Raw genomic sequence first — 15,899 nt, forward strand, 5'->3', positions numbered from 1 at the left:
GTGATTTTATAAGTGTTTTAAAGAATGAATCTTTTTACTTAATACTTAATTATTAGTAAAAATAGCTTTATTTTTTGACAATATTTTGGCTGTTTTATTATAACTACTGTATTACTGACATTTTTTTTTTTAGAGACAAAATAATTGTAAGTTAATAGTTCATAAGGAAATAAGAAATAAAATGTTAAACAAAAATAATAATAAAGAATATTTCAATAACAGAAATATAAAAAAAAAAATGAATGAAAAATATATTAGAAAAGCTTTTAGTAAAAATTGTAAAATTGAAAATAGCGTAAATGATTATTTTCCTGATAAAAAAAGCAACAATACAAAATTGAATGAAAACGTAAATAATTTAAGTACATTTGATAATAAGTATTCAAATGAAATTAATAAATGCGAAAAAAATGTAAAGAGAAATAATGAAAGAATTTATAAAGGAAATATTATTAACTCTAAAAATAAAAATTTTAAGAATCATATAAAAAAAAATAATGGAAATTTTGAAAATGTAAAATATGATTTATGTTTTAGTAATAATGAAAAAATAAAAATTTTAACAGAAACAATAAAGAAAATACATGAAAACAACTTAAATAAAGTATTAAAAAACACTATTAATAATATCAATAGTAATAATAGTAATAATAATTTGACTAATAATAATAATTGTAACAGTGATAATATTAATAGTAGTAATAATAATAATAATAATATTATTAATAATAATAGCTATAACAACATTGGCAGTAATATCACTAATAATAATGGTTATAACAATGATAATAATAATATTATAAGTAATAATATTGCTAATAATAATATTTGTTGCAGTAGCAATAATAGTAATAATATTATAAATAATAATATAGTTAATAATAAAGGTTATGATATTATTAACAATAACACTACTAATAGTAATAGTTATAATAATTTTAATAATTATAATACTTTTAATAATAATAGTAACAATTATAGAATTGACAATAATAATTATAATAAAAATAATAATTATAATTATAATAGTAACAATAATAATTATAGTTATAATTATAATAATAATAATAGAAAGAATAATAATAATAGTACTATTAATAGTAATAATAATAGTATTAATAAAAATAATAATTTTAATTATAATAGTAATAATTATAGTTATAGTTATAATAGTAATAATAATAGAAAGACTAACGATAATAGCACTATTAGTATTAATAATAATAGTATTAATAAAAGTAATAATAATATTATAAATAGTAAAAATGATGAAAATATAATAAAAAATAATAACAATAACAATAACAACAATAATAATAATAATAATAGTAACACTAATAATTATTGTAATAATATTAATAATTTAAATAATAATAATATAAATAATATTAATGATGAAAATATTATAAGTAACAATAATATTTATAATAATAATAACATTAGTAGCAATAATAATAATAAAAACAATATTAATAAAAATAATAATAATAATACTAATAATTATAATAGTATTAGAGATACTATTAATACTAGATATAATATTTATAACAACAATAACAGAAAAGGTTTTGTTATCAATAGTAACCAGGGTGATAGTAATATTATTATTAATAGATATAGAAATAGTAATGGTAACAATAGTGTATATATCAACGGAAGCCATAGTTTCAATAATAATAGTATTTGGAATAATAATAATATAAATAATATTATCAATAATAATAAAAACATCAATAATAATATTATTGACAACAACATTAGTATTAGCAATAATAATAGTAATACAAATAATAAAATAAAGAATATTAATAATAAAAATAATATTAATTATAACAGAAACGATATTAATAATAATATTAACAATAACTTTAGCAAAAATAAAAATGATAACGATAGTATTAATAATATTAACAATAGCTTTAATAAAAGTAAAAATAGTAATAAAATTAAATATAACGATGATTTTGAGAATGTTAATAATGATAAATTAAAAAAAAATAAGAAATCGAAATACTTAAAGAGTATACTAAACTTAAAAGACAGTTCTGCTGATGATAAAAAAGAAAGTAATTTATCTAATAGTTTTTCATTTAATGAAGATAGAAATAAACTAAGCAAAAAAAGAACAGACTCAAAAAATTCTAATTACTTCCAAGTAAGTGATTTGAAAGAGGATGATTTTCAATATAACAAAAACATTGATAACAAAAATAATGAGGAAAAGAGAATTCTAGATAATAGTAAGCTCAAATACAAAAAAAAGAATACTAAAAAGAAAAGTTCACATAATAGTATTATAAATAAAAGTTCTATTAAAAATTTTCAATATGATATATCAGAAATAGAAAATAATGAAAGAGATGATAATATTTTATTGGAAGAGAATCATAACAAAGGAAAAAATATTAAAAAAAAAATTTCAAATATAAAAATTTCTAAAAATTTTTTTCTTCAAATAAATGACGATAATACAAGTAGAAATAGTTCTTTTTGTTTAAAAAATAAGGAAGCAAGAAAAAAAATTATAATAATAGAAGAAAATGATAATTTATCTTTAAAAAGTAAAATAAAAAAAAAATATTTGACTATTGATGAGACTCTGATATTATTAAGTTTAGTTCATGAGGTTAATATGAAAAGGTTTAATTCAAATGAAATAATATCTAGTAAAGATTCCTTAATGGAACAATTTATGTTATATAATATATTATCTTATGATATAACTAATTTAAAAAGCCCATTAAAACTCATATATACATTTTGCTTATTTAAAAATTTAAAATTTTATTATAAAATACAAAATAAAAATATTTATTTAGAAGAAAGAGCACCACCTCATTATAGAATAAAAGACAATTTAATAGATACTCATTCTATTATCCTAGGAATGTTTGATAATTATCATCAAAATATAAACAAACAAAACATGTCTTTAATGGAATTTATTAATTCTTTTTATCTGAATATTCATAACATAAAGTTTTCTAAGAAAAACGTTCAACCAAAAACGTTTGACAATTTTATTTTATCAGAAAAAGATAATGGTAAAATTGCTTCAATGTGTTCAAATAGGCCTGTTTTATATTCAAATTATTTAAATGATGAAAGTGAACTAAATGAAGTGGATTCTAATATTTTAAATGATAAAGATAGTGAAATCATAAATAATTATAGTGATATAAGAAATGAGATAAAGAATAATAAAAATGATGATACCAAATATAACAAAAAAATTTATGGAGAGAATAATATAAAAAGTAATGATAGAAATATTAAATACATAAATATAAATAAAATTAATAATGACGATAATTATGATAATAACAATATTGATGATTATGATGAAAATATAAATAAAAAGGATGATAATAATAAGAATAACAGTATGTGTCTTATGAATAAAAATAGGAATTGCAATAGCAAATACAATAATTACAGCAGTTATAAAAAAGAAATTGATTATGGATATTCTGATACAAGTATAAGAAAAAAGGAAAATAAAATTCTTGATAAAAGACAAGAAAATGTAAAAATGGAAGCAAAGGAAAAAAATAACTTTAATAAAAATAAAAAAGAATTATGTATTACCATTAAAAAAAAAGATACTATTAATGATGAAAAAAACGATAAAGAAATGTTATTTGTTCATCAAAGAAGGAAACGAAAGTTTTATGTTTATGATAAAGTGGAAGGTTGTTTATATGCATACAAAAAACAGAAGGTTTCTTCAACAGACAATACTTTAGTAAAAAAATATAATGAAATGAAAAATTGTAATATTAAATCATATGAATTAAATTACAATATTAGTAATAATAATGTTGATTCAAATAAAGAAGATGTAAAAAATGTAGTTGTGGTAAGTCCAGATAAAAATAAAGAAATTATTTTTCCCCAATTAGTTAATGCAAATATAATGGATATTATAAATGATTATGATACGAAAAATTATTATATAAAAAATATGATAGAAAAAACACTAAAAATTAAAAGTGAAGGAGGAAAAGCAATAGGTTCACAATATGAAAACTTTATAAATATAAAAAAGAATTGTACTTTAAAATTAAATAGTGATAAAAATATGAAGATAGAAGATATAAAATTAAATGATGGGGAAGTAAATAAATCTTTATATGAAGAAAATAATATAGAAAATAATGAAATAATAGAAAATGAAAAGGAAGTTGAAGATAATGTAGTAGATGGAGAATATAAAAAGAACTTGGAATTAAAAAATAAAAATCGTATGTCAGAAGATCAAAGTAAACAGAAAAATAGTTCTATTAAAAGAGAGAAAAAAATTTTCTTTTGCAATAATAACCTTTCATTAATGAAAAATAGGAGTGCAAAAAGTTGTATAACAAAAAAAAAGAAACATATAGAAAAAGCAAAAAATAATGAGGTACAAGAAAAAAAAAAATATTACAAAAGAAATGTAAATGAATTAGAGAATGTAAATGTTATGCTTTTAGAAAAAATTAAAAATAATTATAAAATAAGTATGAAAAATGATTCTGTTAATAAAAAAAAGAAAAGAAGAGAAGAGATATATGAGTTTGAAAATGATGAAATAAGTAAAAAATTAGAAAATGAAAATATAGACAAAATTAAATTTATTCAAGAATGTGAAAAAAAGTATAAAAATAAAGAAATAATTGATAAAGAAAAAAAATACATGTTATCTGTAGACACGTTGTATAATAATAATTTTAACATTTTAGATATTAAAGTAAACACCCATTTTTCTCATAATTATCATATTTCATTATTTTTTTTATGTAAATATACTTCTTACAATTTATTTTTACACCCGTTAAATAAAAATGAACACATTGTTTCATATGTAATATTAAACTGTAAAAACGATGTACTCACTGATAATGGAAACTATTTTGTGTTGAGATATCTTTTATCTTTTTTAAATAGTAAGTTATCGAGTTTGAGAAAATGCTATGCTAATGCTCTTTATAACTCTTATTTATTGCAAATACCTGTCAGAATATTTCGTCATAATAATTTGAAAACTAAATATAGTCCTAATTATGGGATAAGATATGATGGAATTTATAAAATTGTCAATGCATTTACTATAAATGATTATTCTACATATGAATATAAAAGAGATATTCTTTATGTTTTTAAAAGATTATATGTTGATAAATGCTTTATTCCTAATAGTAGCTATAGATTTTTTGATAATAAATCTTACAGAAAAAAACACTTAATTGATAAAAATGCTGTTTCAATTGATGTATTTTTAAATAAAGAAATTATTATGACTTTAAAAGTTCCTTACTTAAAAAATTATAAATCAACTACTTTTACTAATTTTAATCACATTTATAAATTTATAAGAAAAAAGTGTATTCAAGAAAATTTGGCTACTGAGTGGATAAATGTAGATGTAAAACAGTATGAAAATTGTAAAAAAAGAATCAGAGAAGAAAAAAGAAAAAAAGAAGCTGAAGAAAAAATAAAACATCTATCAAATAAAAAAGCAGAAAATGAAAATGATTCACTCATAAATTATTCAAAGAATAGTAGTAATAATGGTAGTAATCAAATAAAAAATAGTAATAAGGTAGGTAAGATGGAAGAATTTAAAAATAAGAAAAAAATTATAATGAGAAAGGATAAAAAAAATGAGATGAATTGTAATAATAATAATGTAAATAAAAATAAAAGTATTGTTGACGAATTTCCATTTTGGTGTTCAGGAAAATATTTGCCTCTTGTGTTAATTTTAGAAACATTAGATTTTGAAAAGGAGATAAATATAAAGCAAAGAATTAGAACAAAAAATTTGAAAAAACTAAATATCTCTACAAAAAGGACAGAGATAGCAATAAACTGTGAAATGGCAAAGAGACCAGCACATTTATTCATACCAATAAAAAGTAAAGAAGCTATATCAGCACATATTGAATTAAAAAAACCTTTTAGTGATACATGGAACCCTTATGAAGATTTATCTGCAGGCAAAGAAAAATTTAAAATTCCTGTAGAAAATATAGTAGATGATTCATTGCCCCCAATGAATTTTACTTATGTTAATAAAACAATATTTTTCTCTAGATTACCTCCTTATAATCTCCTTCCTTTATGCTCTGGATGTGCCCCAAAAAATTATAATAAAAAAGATTACGATGAATTATACATTAATGGATATTGTAAAGGATTAAGACATAAAAGAACTAATAAAATATATTGCGATGGAAATAAAAATTATGATATTAACGATTTTAATGTTCTAGCTGCGTGTTCAGGGAATTGTTTATGTGATCCTTTAAAATGTACTAACAAATTTCCTGAAGGATTACATTATCCTGTTAAGGTTGTAAAAACCAAGGATATTGGATGGGATATAGTTTCATGCTCCTATATTAAGGCAAATTCCTTAATTATGCATTATGTTGGTGAAATAACAACAAGAAAAGAAATGATTTCAAGAGAACATGAATATGACAAAAAAGGCTACTTCAATTATTTTATTGAAACAGCTGAAGTTGATGAAACATATCCTGATGACTGGAAAATTCCATGTATTGATGCTCTTTTTTTTTCTAATGTTGCCCGTTTCTTAAATCATTCCTGTGAACCAAATGTAAATGTTATTACAATATGGAGAGGTGACAGCTATCCTTCTGTTGGCATTTTTGCTTCAAGGGATATACACCCAAATGAACCTTTAAAATATCATTATGGAATAAATTACAAAAATATTAAATGTATGTGTGCATCTAAGAAGTGTAAAGGATACATAGGATAATAATAAGTTGAGAAAGGAAGAGAAAAAAAAAAATATATATTTCCTTTTTTTTTTTATTAATTATTTAGATTTTAATTTGTTTTTTATAGTGAAGCTGATATATATATATATATATATATATTTTTCCTTTTTTATATATATACAAAATTTTGTTTATAAAAATTAAAAATTCCTTTTATGTTTTTTTTTTTTAAAATAGCATAAATATATGTAAAAGTGACATATATATTGTTATTTTTACTTGTATCAATATATACAATATAAAAAAATATATATATATACATAATATATTTCTCAGTAATCTAAAAATTATTAAAAAAAAAAAAGAAAAAAAATTTGTCTATTTTTTTTTTAAATTATTTAATTTTTTTTAAGTATAACTTATCTATATTTTTTAATTTCCTTAAAAATACAAAAAAAGAAAAAAAAATTGATTTTATTATTATTTTTTTTTTCTTTTCTTTTTTTTTTATAAATTGCAAAATTATTTGTCTTATTTTTGTAAAATATGTTTAAATAGATAACTTTGTCACGAAAATTGTAAAATGTTAAAAAAGAAAGTTTTTCTAGAAGAGATTTTTATTCATATATATATATAAATATATATTTTATATAAAAAAAAAAAAAAAAAAAAAAAAAAAAAAATTATTGTATAGAAAATATATACAATTTTATAAAAAAGTGAAATTAATATATGTAGAAAAATATATGATTGCTTATAAAAATATTTTTATATATTAATTAAAAACGAATTTTACTCTTTATTATAAAATATAAGAAATGATTCAAAAAATTAAAATGTACCTTGAATATTTTATGTACATATTTTAATGTGCACTCTGTAATATATTATAAAGATAACAGGAATTTATCTTCAATGCGCATAATTCGCACGTGTATAATAAATAATAATTGTTTTCAGCATATGTATACACACTATTGCTTTATTTTATGAACTATAATTTTTTTTAATACACTTCAGTGTAAATATATTATTTTTCCTAACTTTTCTATTATTATACTTAATTTTGTTAATACTACATGATTAATTTTTATGTATATATATATATATATATATATATTTATAATTCTTCTTCACTTCCATCAGTATCTTGTGAAACACCTTCAATAGAAATAGGAGTGTTAGTAGCATGTTTATTTAAAAAATCAACAAAACCTTTTAATGTTCTTTCTCCTTCATAAGGCAAAGGTACTTTTGATCCTGCTTTTACAAAAAATATGGTTGGGAAACCAGACCATTCAAAATCTTTAAGTGGGGTTTCATTAAGAGTACCATCCATTTTTGCAATAATTAGAGAATCATATTTTTTTAGTTGTTTTCCTAGTTCTTCATAAATAGGTTGTAATTTCTTACAATGTCCACACCAAGGAGCATATATTTCAATAAGTACATCTTTTCCACTTTTTAAAACTACATCAACAAATGAATTTCCTACAACTACTTTAACTGGTGCATCTTTATCTTCTTCAGGTATTGGTTCTGATTTAAGAGATTTTTCAACTTTTCCTTCTTCTACATCTTTAAAAAATTTAATTATTTCTTTATGATTACGTAATGATTCTTTAGCATTTGGTAATAAAAATCTTCCTTCATTTGATTGGAAAGCTAAACCTGGAAACTCATTTATTCCTAATGAAGCTTTTGCGTGGTCAGCATATTCAGGAACATTTAACAAAACAAAATGAGTTTTACTTCTTAATTCAGCTGCTGCTAATCTTACTTCTTCCTTTATTTCATTATACTGTTCATTTGTTGCACATACCCAAACTAATTCTTTTGAACTTTCTGCATAAAAACGATAGTTTTCTGTATTTATTGCTCCAAATAATGGGAAGGATTCGGTACTTATAAATTCATCTAGTGGAGTATTCTCATCATATTCTACTTTTTTCTCATCTTTTCTATAACAATACAATTTGTTATGTGTTTCATTTTTCTTAACAAAAAATTTTGCTAATTCACGATGCTTATCACCAACTTCATTAAATTTTTTATATAATTCATTTTCTTCTGAAGTGTACTCTAAATAAAATGCTACATCAATATTTTTCTCAGATAGGGTATCTTCTATATTTCCTTCTATTTCGGTAAATACAGGACCAGTCATTTGTAATAGCCAATCAACTATTGATTTTGCTGTTCTACCACCTCCATAATTTACTCTTCTTTTCTTATTGAATAATAACAAAGTTGGATAACCAGTTATTCCATATTCTTGTGCTAGTGCATTTTCTGCAGTTGCATCTACACTTGCCAATTTTATTTCACTTTTTTTATCTAATAACATATTAGCAGCCTCGTTATATTCTGGTATTAATCTTTTACAATGCCCACACCTTAAAAAATATAAATAAAATCATAGAAAATATATATATATATATATATATATACATGCAATTAAATTCTTAAAATATATACAATTTATAATTTTTAATATAATTATATTTTTTTTCACATAAATTTTACCATGGTGCATAAAACATAACTAAAACAATATCATTTTTAGTTATGAATTTATCTAATTCGCCATCATGTATTTCAGTCACAAGATCATTAAAAAGGTCTTCGTGAGAACGAATACAATTTTGAAAAACAAAAGGTATTAAAAATAAAAAAAAGGAAATATACTTTGTATTCATTTTTAAAAAAATTCCAATTTAACTTTTTTTCTTTATATAAAAAAAAAAAAAAAAATTGATACGAAAATATTTATTTAAAAATAGTTGTATTTTTTTATTTGTATCACAGTATAAAATAAAATAATATAAATATATATCTCAATATTTGTGTAAATAACGAAATAAAAAAATAAAATAATAATTTCAAATATCTTCAAAAAATTTGAGATTATTATATTAACTAATTAAAAAAAATAATTTATGAAATTAAATAAGAATGTATTTTAATTATTGTGATACATAATTTTTTTATATTTAAAAAAATTTTTTTTTTTTACACTTTATGTACTCAATTTTTTATTTGTTATAATGGCATTCGTCCTTTATTTTTTTTTTTTTTTTTTTTTTTTTAAATGCATACATATATAGTTTGTATAATTATATTTTTATGTATTTTTATCGACACTTACCTCTTTTAATATTATATATATCTCATGTGCATGTAAAACAGATTTAATATCTTTTTTTTTTTTTTTTTATGTGCAAACAAAAATCATAAAAAAAAAAACTGAAGCGGAATTATCCAAATGTAAAAAAAAAAAAAAAGATTAATAAAATGTGTAACACATTTTATACAAAAGGGAAAATATTTTTATAAGAAAAGAAAAAAATTATCCATTTAACTCATAAATCATATATAAGTTCATTTGAAAGTTAGATCTTTAGCTTTCTCTTTTTTTTTTTTTTAAATATATAAAATTATTGGAGCATATACTTAATAGATTTATATTATTTACTGTTTCATAAAGCTTCATTTTTCTAAAGTAAATACAAGTAAAAATTATTATAAAAAATGTGTTTTATATCTAATTTTCTAATTTTTTCGAAAGATATAATGTATCATAATTTAGTGAATTATTAATAAATGAATTCTAAATTAAAGGAATTAATTTGTAATTATGCATATTTTAACTTTTTCTTTTTTTTAATAATTAAAAAATATTACTATGTAAAAAAAATGATTATAGTAAATACGTGAATGTTTTTTAAATGAAATGATTCATTTAATTTTACAGGAAGTTTAAAATAATTGTTATACTGATTCTATTTATGTTTTATTTTTTAATAACTAACAAACTTTAAATGTCTTTATCTTGACTTGTTTTAGATATTCATTTAAAAAATATTATATAAGAAGGAACAGAAAAAAAATACATGGGAATTTTTCTAAAACTTTATTATACTTAATAATCAATTATTTTATTTTTTTAATCCTTCATTGTTATAATATATTGCTCTTTAATTATATTATTTTAATATATAATTATTTTTTTTTTTAATATATAGTGTTCTAATTATCATTTATAAAATTTTTCAGAATAAGTAATTCATTGATTGAATAGTTTTTATCACTTAAAATTAGTCAAATATGTATTATGGAAAAGTAAAAAAGAATGTGTATTTACACCAATTTTTTTTTTTTTTTTCGTTGACTTCAGTAAAAAATATAAAATTCTACTATAAATAAATTTTATTACTCTAATTAATTTTTTAATAAACTAAATTTTTTTTGGTGTATAATTTATTACAGTTGTTAAAAAGTAAACATATACCCAATGGAATTTTTAATCATAATATTATATCTATGAATATAAGCAAACAAATATATAGATATATATTAATATTTATACTTAAGTTTAGGCAAATGCTATTTATATTTATGTAAAAAAAAATATTAAAAATAATTTAAAAAATTGTGTTAGTATTTTTTTTCTTTAATTTACTTAAAAAAAATAATGTTAAGAAAAGACACAGAAAATGAAGAAAATTTGGATTTTTTATCTGAAAATATTGAATTAATTGGAAAAAATATAAAAAATAAATACTATAATATTTTATTTCCTGATATATCTTTAAAGAAGTAATTAAAATAAATAGAAGTTTGTCTCTCTTTCTCTTTTTTTCCTTTTCTTCTTCTTTCTCTCTTTCTCCATATATATATTTTCTTTTGGATTCATATAGAATTATTGTGTGGATTAGTTTTTTCCAAGTCATAATTTATATATTAAGTTGCTTATTAAGTGAAAACTTAGAAACACCAAATGTTCAAGTCTTGATGTTTCTAGGTGCTACATATGGTCCATCTATCAAGTAATTTTTCCTTTTAAACGATTTAATAATAATTTAAATATATATTTTCGTTTAATAATTTATATTTTTATTCAATTTGTTTTTGACATTTATTTTATAAAAATTATATTTTTTTTTTATATATTTATTTATATCTTCTCAATTATATATATGTATAAATATATTTATTTATCTTTTATGAATAAATATGAACAGACATGGAGAATTGTGGAGATTACTATTTCCAATATTTTTACATGCGAATTGGTGGCATTTAATTATAAATATTTTATGTATATTGAATTTAGGTTTAATAATTGAAAGTAAATATAAAAGAAGTAGATTTTTATTAATATATTTTTTATCTGGAATAATAGGAAATATATTAACAACTATTTGTAACCCTTGTCAGTTAGCTGTTGGTGCATCAACAAGTGGATTTGGCTTAATTGGTTGTTCGATTTTAGAAATATTTTTGGCTTGGGGAAATTTAACAAAAAAAGCTAAAAATTATTATATTTTTAATATATCTATTTTTTTAATATTTTTTTTGTTTGTTAGTTTTTCTCCTACTGTAGATTTTTTTGGTCATATAGGAGGATTTCTTTGTGGAGCTTTTTTAGCATGTCATTACAATAAATTTATAGGATATAATTTGTAAGATAAATAAAAAAGATTAAAGAATATTTTATACATTTTATAACTTTTTTTTTTTTTTCTCAGTTTTCAAGAATCACTATATTATAGCTTTGCTTCTATATGTGCTTTAATTATTTTTTATTTGCCCATAAGATTATTTGTTATTAATATGCCATGTGAAGTTGATTATTAAAATACATTTAATTTTTAATGAACTTCTATTTATATTTTTAAGACAAAAATTATTATAATTATACATATTCAAAAAAATAAGATTATATTTTAATTTACCAAAAACTGATAAAAATTTATCAATGTGTTTACTTTTATGGTATATTATTTCTAAGAAAAGTAGAAAAGATATATTTAATTTTTCTCTTTTTTTTTTTTTTTTTGACAATTATTTTTGTTATTAATTAAAATATATAGAATATAGACAAAAAAAAAAAAAATTAAAAACAAAAAATTGAAAAGGGAACTTTAGAAATATATATGTAATCCTGGAACAATTCTTAAGTATAAAAATTTTAAATTATTTCTTTTTATTTTATTGAGAAATAATTATTAAAAATATATTACACCTTTTTTTTTTTAATTTTTTGTTAATACGTTTTTTGTTTTTATAATTTTACGTTTCTTATTAATACCCTCCCTTTAATTTTTTTGGTGAATTTAAGTGAAAATGTAACTTAATGTGTTTGTTTTTTCTTTTTTTTTTTTTCTGTTATATCTAATATTGCTGATATTTACTGTACTATACAAATTGTTTATAAAAATTGTAAACTTTTTTTTACTGTCATTAGGGATATAATCAATTTTAAATATCTTTTTTAATAAATCATCATATATATCATCATACTTTGTTATTTTATTTAAGCAGATAATATATATAAAAGAAGGACGAATAAATTCACTAGCATATATAAAATCTAATAAGATTTTTTTTTTTTTTGTTTTCTTTCTAATTCTTCTCTGATTATTTATAGATATAATATTATTTTCCCATTTAATAAAATTATTTAAAATATTGTGGTTTTGAGAAATTATTTTATTAATATCTTTAGAAGATGCACCAAGACAATCTGTTACAAATAATAATGAAATTATATGAACTAAAATTTTCCTAGTTATACTTAAACAATTTTGAAGTTTACTACTGAATAATAATGGTAAAATTACTCTTAATAAAAGATAATAATTAAAATATATATCTCCATACTTTAAATATTTATTTACTAATTCCTTATACACATTCTCGTCACTTATTGTAATATAATCTAAATTTTTATTTATTAAAATTGTGCTAATTCTATCAAGAAAAATATACAATGTTTTTTCAAATATGTCAACATTATGTATAGTTATATTTTCTCCTGTATTATTTAAACTCTTTTCATGTAAATAATTCAAAAGAAAAAAGCATTCGCATATTGAACTTACTTCGTATAAACTTAAGTTATTATCTTCATATAAATAATATTCCATGTTTACGTTTTTATCACAATTATTATTAGAAGTTAAATCTCCTAATTCATTTTTTTTATTACTTTTTGAATCATTTTCATTTTTCATACCATTTCGATTATTCTTATTCTCATAATTAGAAATATAAGAGTTAACATAATTTAAATATAAATTTTGAAATAATGAAAGAAAATCTTTATTTTTTATAATATCTAAGTTAAATATAGATATCCTTATATAAGATTTAAATAAATATGTTATGTATCTATCTTCTATTAAAAAATGTATATCATTAATTATGTTAACTTCATTGTTAATATCTTTTTTACTGTTCACTTCAATGTTTAGTTTTTCCTTCATCATTTCATTAGAATCTTTAGAGTATTTATACTTAAATAATATAACATTTAAAAGGTAAGAAATTTTTTCTGTAAAATGATTTTTATAAGGTAATCTTGATATTATGATTCTTTTAGTTTTTTTTTTTTTTTTTTTTAACTTCCAATATATTGAGGTATCAGACCACCAATTCGAAAACAAATTAAAATGACAGTAAGAAGATAAAATGAAATATCTTAAAGTATAATCTAGGTTATTTGAATTTGAAATATAATTATCAGTTGTTTTAATAATTAAATCAGATAAATATTTCATTGATAAAAAATTATTATAGTTCTTGCTGAAATCTTTTATGTCCTTTTTTTCTTTTTCAAAAAAAATTCGGTCTGAAATATTTGTGAAATTTATATTTTGAAACAAAATGTTATCATTTCTTGTGAAGTTCAGGAATATATTTGTTCCTAATAATAATATATCAAATGGGTTTAAAAATTTTAAGTATAATTCAATATTTTCTTTAATTAATAAATTGAATTGAGGATTAAAGAAATTACATTTTAACAATATATTTTGAAAGCTTATTAATTTATTTGAATTGCTGATATACTTAATGGTTAAATTTTTACTTATTATTTCATTATAGGATTGAACATATTTATCTAAAATAGTGAGAGATATATTTAAATTAGACTGTATCATATAGTGCAAAAATAATAAATACATAGAGTTTTCAAATTTTTGTTTTTGTAAAAAATCAAAAAAAAAATTCTTCAAAAGAAATTTACTCAATATATTACCAACTAACTTATTATATATTTTATTATCATATAAATGTTTAATTATATAATAACAGGAAATAATATTTTCTTCAATGTTAGTTGAGTGCTTAATTATTAAATATATGATTTTCTGATATAATTTTATATCATTTATTTTAAAAGTAGATAATAATTCAAAACATTTAAATAAATAATTATAATGCCTATTATATATTATAAAATTCACGTTTTCCTTAATATGATTTATGAGATTATTATTAAAATTTTTTTCATTTACAATAACATTTTTATATAATTTTGACAACATTAATAAATTAACAAAATTGTTACAATTTTTTTCATTTGATATTAAATCTAAAACATATATTATATTATTTTTATCATTTTTGCTTTCTGTTAGTAATCCATAAATCATTTTTTCAATTTTATCTTGATTTATTTGTAACTTATTAAAGTTACCTTTTACTTCTATACCCTTATTATTCTCACATTTGTCTTTATTTTCAGAGTATTGATAAAAGAAGTCTTTGTTACATTTTAAGTCGTTCTTTATAATTAAATTTTTATGGTGTTTTACTGTATTTTCATTATTTTGAATATCATTCTCATTTTTTTTAGTTTTACTAAGTTTCAAATTACCTTTATTTTCTATATGCTCGTCGGATTTTAAATTTTTATCATTTTTCAAATCTTCCTTATATTTTAAATTATGAAAACAACAAAAACGTTCTCTACCATTAAAATTTAAATATATCACTAATTTATTAGTTTTAAAGTTTCTCCTTTTAATGTGATAAAACTTAATAAATTTCATATCATATTTTAATAATAATTTTTTATTATTATAAAATGTATTATAAATAATTGTTCGATTAAACATTATAAAATTATAACAAAAAACTGTATAATACATATATTTCATTTACTTTTTATTTTAACATTTAGGTTACAAGCATTTTTTATTCAATACATAATTTTTAATCTTATAAATTCATTTACATGCTGATATATATAAAAATATTGTTCTTTAATTTTATATTATATTCATATATGTCAAGAATTATTTTAAGTGCTATTACATAAAATAACTTATTTCTTTGTTTATATACATATATATATAAAATATAAAAATCTCCATA

The 15,899-nt window shown here is 18.9% G+C and overlaps 4 protein-coding genes across 4 annotated transcripts; 2 read left to right on the forward strand and 2 right to left on the reverse strand.

The window, feature by feature from the left end:
* Window positions 1–181: 181 nt before the first annotated feature.
* SET3 (SET domain protein, putative) lies at window positions 182–6,769 on the forward strand (the record flags this gene model as incomplete). The annotated part of the gene is made up of 1 exon (XM_028678621.1): window positions 182–6,769. One exon carries the CDS (start codon window positions 182–184, stop codon window positions 6,767–6,769), a length of 6,588 nt encoding a protein of 2,195 aa, XP_028535749.1.
* Window positions 6,770–7,851: 1,082 nt separating this feature from the next.
* On the reverse strand, window positions 7,852–9,430 carry PDI8 (protein disulfide isomerase, putative; the record flags this gene model as incomplete). The annotated part of the gene is made up of 2 exons (XM_028678622.1): window positions 7,852–9,127; window positions 9,258–9,430. 2 exons carry the CDS (start codon window positions 9,428–9,430, stop codon window positions 7,852–7,854), a joined length of 1,449 nt encoding a protein of 482 aa, XP_028535750.1.
* A 1,775-nt stretch (window positions 9,431–11,205) lies between these two features.
* Window positions 11,206–12,371, forward strand: ROM3 (rhomboid protease ROM3, putative; the record flags this gene model as incomplete). Its single annotated transcript, XM_028678624.1, has 4 exons — window positions 11,206–11,330; window positions 11,432–11,560; window positions 11,756–12,196; window positions 12,263–12,371. The coding sequence occupies 4 exons, from the start codon at window positions 11,206–11,208 to the stop codon at window positions 12,369–12,371; spliced, it is 804 nt and encodes a 267-aa protein (XP_028535751.1).
* Window positions 12,372–12,850: 479 nt separating this feature from the next.
* On the reverse strand, window positions 12,851–15,640 carry PRELSG_1310400 (conserved Plasmodium protein, unknown function; the record flags this gene model as incomplete). Its single annotated transcript, XM_028678625.1, has 1 exon — window positions 12,851–15,640. One exon carries the CDS (start codon window positions 15,638–15,640, stop codon window positions 12,851–12,853), a length of 2,790 nt encoding a protein of 929 aa, XP_028535752.1.
* Between the last annotated feature and the right edge of the window lie 259 nt (window positions 15,641–15,899).

The sequence above is a fragment of the Plasmodium relictum genome (genome assembly GCF_900005765.1).
Source record: "Plasmodium relictum strain SGS1 genome assembly, chromosome: 13".
NCBI lineage: Eukaryota > Apicomplexa > Aconoidasida > Haemosporida > Plasmodiidae > Plasmodium > Plasmodium relictum.